Source organism: Conger conger, chromosome 10, assembly GCF_963514075.1.
Source record: "Conger conger chromosome 10, fConCon1.1, whole genome shotgun sequence".
Classification (NCBI taxonomy): Eukaryota; Metazoa; Chordata; class Actinopteri; order Anguilliformes; family Congridae; genus Conger; species Conger conger.
The window spans coordinates 46,952,590-46,957,589 of NC_083769.1; the positions used below are offsets into that span (position 1 = coordinate 46,952,590).

The 5,000-nt window shown below is 52.1% G+C and overlaps 1 protein-coding gene across 1 annotated transcript in view; it reads right to left on the minus strand.

Moving 5' to 3' along the window:
* Positions 1-5,000, minus strand: part of megf6a (multiple EGF-like-domains 6a) — a 160,271-nt gene that overhangs the window by 25,194 nt on the left and 130,077 nt on the right. The window contains exon 19 of the mRNA XM_061259149.1: positions 1,962-2,087. Within this exon, the coding sequence (XP_061115133.1) occupies positions 1,962-2,087 (126 nt within the window). The remainder of the gene's footprint in view (positions 1-1,961; positions 2,088-5,000) is intronic.

Sequence of the window (5,000 nt, forward strand, 5' to 3'; positions counted from 1 at the left end):
CTGTCGACCACCTGCACTGCACAAAATATGTCTGTCTTTACAAGCGTTCTTTGTCCTGTAATAAGACTTAAGATCTTGTTTTGTAGGAAATATTAGCTTGTTTTAAGTGACTGTTTGCTTGAAAAGTTACATTTTCCCCACCGGCAAATCTCGAAATGAGTCAAAACTTTCTCACCTCATTTGCAGTTTTGTAGTCTCATTTAATAAGAAAGCAATAGAACAACGATTTCAAGTGTGAATAGTAGCCTAAGACACTCGCTGAGACAGACTTATTTTTTGTATTTTTTTGCAGTGCACTGGCCTCTCTCGGGACTGTGGGACTGTGGTCAGGGCTGGCAGCGCTGTTCTCACACAGACAACGCAGCTGGCAGCCCAGACCAAAGCGTCCGGTCGGGCAAGCTGGAGGAAGGACACTGGGGGAAGGTGAACCCCCCCCCGCCCGCCCGCCCCCCCCACCAACTTCTGTCTCTGACCGCCCCCCCCATCACTACACCCCCGCACCTCCGTGAGAGACCGGACAGCTCGACCGGGGCTCTCACGCAGATGCAGACAGATGCGGATCATAAAGCAGCGTTCCTATTGGTCGGGGACCCTTGCCCACCTGCGGACTTGGCGCTCTGCGCGGCGTTGGTCTCTCTGAGACCATCGCTCAGCCTGACGAGGCGCAGACCTCGCGTTCCTGCACGGAACCGGCCGCACTCCCGCTACACTGTCCGCCGCAACGCGCTTTAACCGCGCGCTCTGACAGAGAGAGAGAGAGGACACGCCGTGGAACAGCGGCTCCCCTGCCGCTAGGCCAGCTTTACCAGCGAGAAAACTGAGCTGGTCAAGCTGGTCATAAGCTGGTCTAGCTGGGTATGAGCTGGTCAATCAGCTATGGCTTGAGCTGGTCCAAACATATCAACCCGAGAGCTGGTCTGAACTGGTCAACCAGCTGAGCCACGTTTAACTGGGAGCTGGTCTGAACTGGTCAACCTGCTGAGTCACGTTCAACTGGGAGCTGATCTGAACTGGTCAACCAGCTACCAGCTGTTTCTCCCCGTCTGCACAGAAATAAACTGACAGTGGAGGCACATATTTATTCTTCAAGGATCACATTTCACAAATGTACCCTGAAAGTACAGTAATGTTCTTTTTGGGTACAAATAAGTACAATTTAAAATGTATAAATTAGTTATATATTGCTGAGCAGTGGTACAATTTCATGTAACTATAGGGTACCGCCCCAGCCCCAGTGACAAGCATTTCTACCTTTCTAGGCACTTTTTGCACCTTTATTTCTGAGAGTGCAGACACCACTGTGTCCAGGCCCAGTCCAGGCCCATTAGCGGCCCATGATGGAAAGCCATTAGGAGCGGATCTCAGGGCGATACATGGAAAGAGTTGTTTTTGAAGCCGTTAACACTTTTAAAAAAAAAGAAATGGAAGAAAAGCAGGACGTGGCTCTTGGCCGTACGTCCTCCAGGTGCTGTTTTCTGGGGAAAGAAGAAACTGTAGAGGGCTGGGAGAGTGTGTTTTTATGGGCTGATTCTCAGGGCAGAAAACAGAGAGAAAGAGAGAGAGAGAATGGGAGATGGAGAGAGAGGATGGGAGAGAGGGGTTAGGGAGAGAGAGAGAGGGAGGGAGGGAGAGAGACAGAGAGAGAGGGAGGGAGAGAGAGAATGGGAGAGAGGGGGGAGAGAGAGAGAGGGAGGGAGAGAGAATGGGAGAGAGGGGGGAGAGAGAGAGAGGGAGGGAGAGAGAGAATGGGAGAGAGAGAGATATTAAATGTAGGAATGTCTTTTTGCTGAAGCAGCAGTGAACACTTAATGCATATGAGAGGTCAGCCAAAGTTGCTAATTGCTGGACTTGCACATTCATCGAGAAACTGACTAATCAACTAATGCACATGCAGTGATCAGCCGGCTAATTGGCCACCCCGTCCCCCCCAAAAAAACAACTCCCCCCCCCCCCCCCCTTACCGTTTTCACAGCGATCTCCGGTCCTCCCAGCAGGACAGAGGCACTGCCCTGTCACCCTGTCACACAGAGCCCCCGAACACAGGCACGTCTGGGCACAGCCCACCCCATAGGTCCCCTCAGAGCATTCTGGGACAGGGGAGAGAGAGAGAGGGAGAGCGGAGAGAGGGAGGGAGAGAGAGAGAGAGCAGAGAGAGGGAGGGAGAGAGAGAGAGAGCAGAGAGAGGGAGGGAGAGAGAGAGCAGAGAGAGAGCAGAGAGAGGGAGGGAGAGAGAGAGCAGAGAGAGAGCAGAGAGAGGGAGGGAGGGAGAGAGAGAGAGAGAGAAAGAGGGAGGGAGAGAGCGGAGAGAGAGAGGGAGAGAGAGAGGGAGAGAGAGCAGAGAGAGGGAGCGGAGAGAGAACATTATATTACATTACGTTTCGTTCAGCAGACGCTTTATCCAAAGAGACCTATGAACAAGTGTATACCACGGTCATTAGAACAATCTAAAGAACAAGTCAGATAAGATAAACTACAGAACAGGTCAGCTCAGTTCAGTAAGCTTCATGACATGCTGCTCAACAGAGTTTGATTTCATCCCGTCCACACACCAAGAGCCGTTACTATGACCATCGCTATAACGATCATGGCGTGAGCATCCACACTGATGAACGATAACAGTCTGTGAATAGTCTCTCGGCTACGCGATCCGCCATTTCAAACGAGGCGCCCCGTGAATTTGGATGGACTTTTGGCTGTCAGTGTTGTATCTGTCCAGCTGTCAGCTGTAAGGAATGCGCTGAAAGTGACCACAGCGATATCGCTCCTCACTGTCGTTGTGGTGTGGATTCACTACAGTTAGAGCAATGTTAAACAACATACGATTCATAGTTATCATTACAGTCATCGTTGTGGTGTGGACTGGGCCTGAACGGGATTCACAGACAGGTCGATGGGTTCAGTGTTTCCTCAGCTCGGCGGGGGGAGATGGGGAAACTAACGCACTTCCCACAATGCCTTCTAATCCCCTTCACTTACCCCTTCCCACATCTCAAAACGTCCTTCCAAAAATCGCCGTTGACGTGAGAGCGATATATTTGTGAAAATTTAAGAAGAAAAAAAAATACATCTCAAAGCCTCAGAGCACTGGTTCGTTTCAGAAAGTCTTAAAGAGGCACCGGCTTTGTAGTCTGTTTCCATAACGTCCCGGGGGGGGTCTACCGAGCCTCTTTATGAAGACGTCTGGCAGGGACGGGGCCCTTTGCATTAGCTGCAGCAGGGAAGCGGGGGACTGCCAGACTCCCACAGACATCCTGACAGCGAGGTTAGCGTGGCGGTCCTGAGGCCGCGGAGCCGGGCGGGAGGAGGGCGATGACAGGGTGACACCGGGGCGGTGCTGGGGCCCGGGGCCATGCTGTTTCTGGCAGGGGCCGCTCATTTCAGCGGGACTAAAGACTAAAGGGTGACCCCCGCCGCCCCGGTGGGGGCAAGTGGGGACGAGACCGGAGGGGAGAGAGAGCCACCCAAACGTCTGTCGCTCGCCCAAGTGTCACAGGCCTGGGGGAGGTTAACTGGTTTATGAATTATGTTAAGTTGCTAAACAAACGAGGATATAAAGCAGCCCAGTCCCCTCTTCCTCCGTTTTTCATCCTCTCTCCTTCCCTTCCTCTCTCCCTCTCTCTCCTTCCCTTCCTCACTCTCTCCTTCTCTCCCTCCCTCCCTCCATCTCTCCCTCCCTCTCTCTCTCTCTCTCTCTCTCTCTCTCCCTCTCTCCCTCTCTCTCTCCCTCTATCTCTCTCTCTCTCTCTCTCTCTCCCTCTCTCCCTATCTCTCCTTCCCTTCTTCTCTCCCTCCCTCCCTCCCTCTCTCCCTCCCTCTCTCTCTCTCTCTCTCTCTCTCTCCCTCTCTCCCTCTCTCTCTCCCTCTCTCTCTCTCTCTCTCTCTCTCCCTCTCTCCCTATCTCTCCTTCCCTTCTTCTCTCTCTCCACTCTCTCCTCTCTCCCCTCCCTCCTCCCTCCCTCTCTCCCTCTCTCTCCCTCCTCCCTCCCTCTCTCCTGCTCCTAATACAGGGCAGATGCAGCATTCCCACCAAAATGGCCTCCGGCCACCGCAGCACTGACTACCAGCTCTCCGTTTCTACGAAAATATTCCTGTCATTTCCTGCTCCTCTCCACCCTGAACCCCCGCCCCCCTCCAGGGCACCCCAGACCTCCACCTCCAAGCCTCCTGAGTGAACACCTCCACACCCCTCCCAGAATGAAAGGGGCAGTAGAATTGGGCAATTAGGGGTGGGCAATTACACCCCAAACTGAACAGTAGAGGGGTCAACACGGGGCAAGTCTCTCAGTACAAGGTCTGGAGCTCACAGACGCTGAAAAGCTCTGAACTCCAGTAGGGTGCACATTTTTCCCCAGAAAAACTGCACTCCCGTTCAGTCTGTGTTTCCCACCGACTCCCCTCCAAATATCCGTATCACCACGGGAATGTATAATTTTAAAATGATCAAATGCAGAGCTTGCACGCACGCATACACGCATACATGCACACACACGCACTCACACGCACACACACGCAAACACACACGCACACACACACGCATTTCAACTCCTAGCCCGCAGTTAAACACACGGCAGTACCACAACAGGGACATCTTACAGACCGTATAACTACTCTGTGTCAATGTTCATCCATTTCATATTTGTGAATCATATGCAAGCTGTTGAGCCAACAGCGTAGGGGCTCAATCGTGACCCTTAAAAGGCTCCGTATAATTCCTCGTGTGAAGAAGGTGTCTCTTGTTGTAAAAACTGAGGTAGAACATGTGTCTATTCCTCAAGGAAGCAGATTTAACCTTGGACCTCCAAAACACATTTAGCCTTGAACCTTCAAAACAGACGTACCCTTGGATCTCCAAAACACATTTATCCTTGGACCTCGATAGCGCGCGTAACAATTCAGGCATGGATCAGAGGTGTGGAGGGGAGACAGATCAGTTATAAAACCACCATAAAGACAGTGAGCTCAAACATCTAGCAGGGATGATACGGAGAAACCACAGGCAA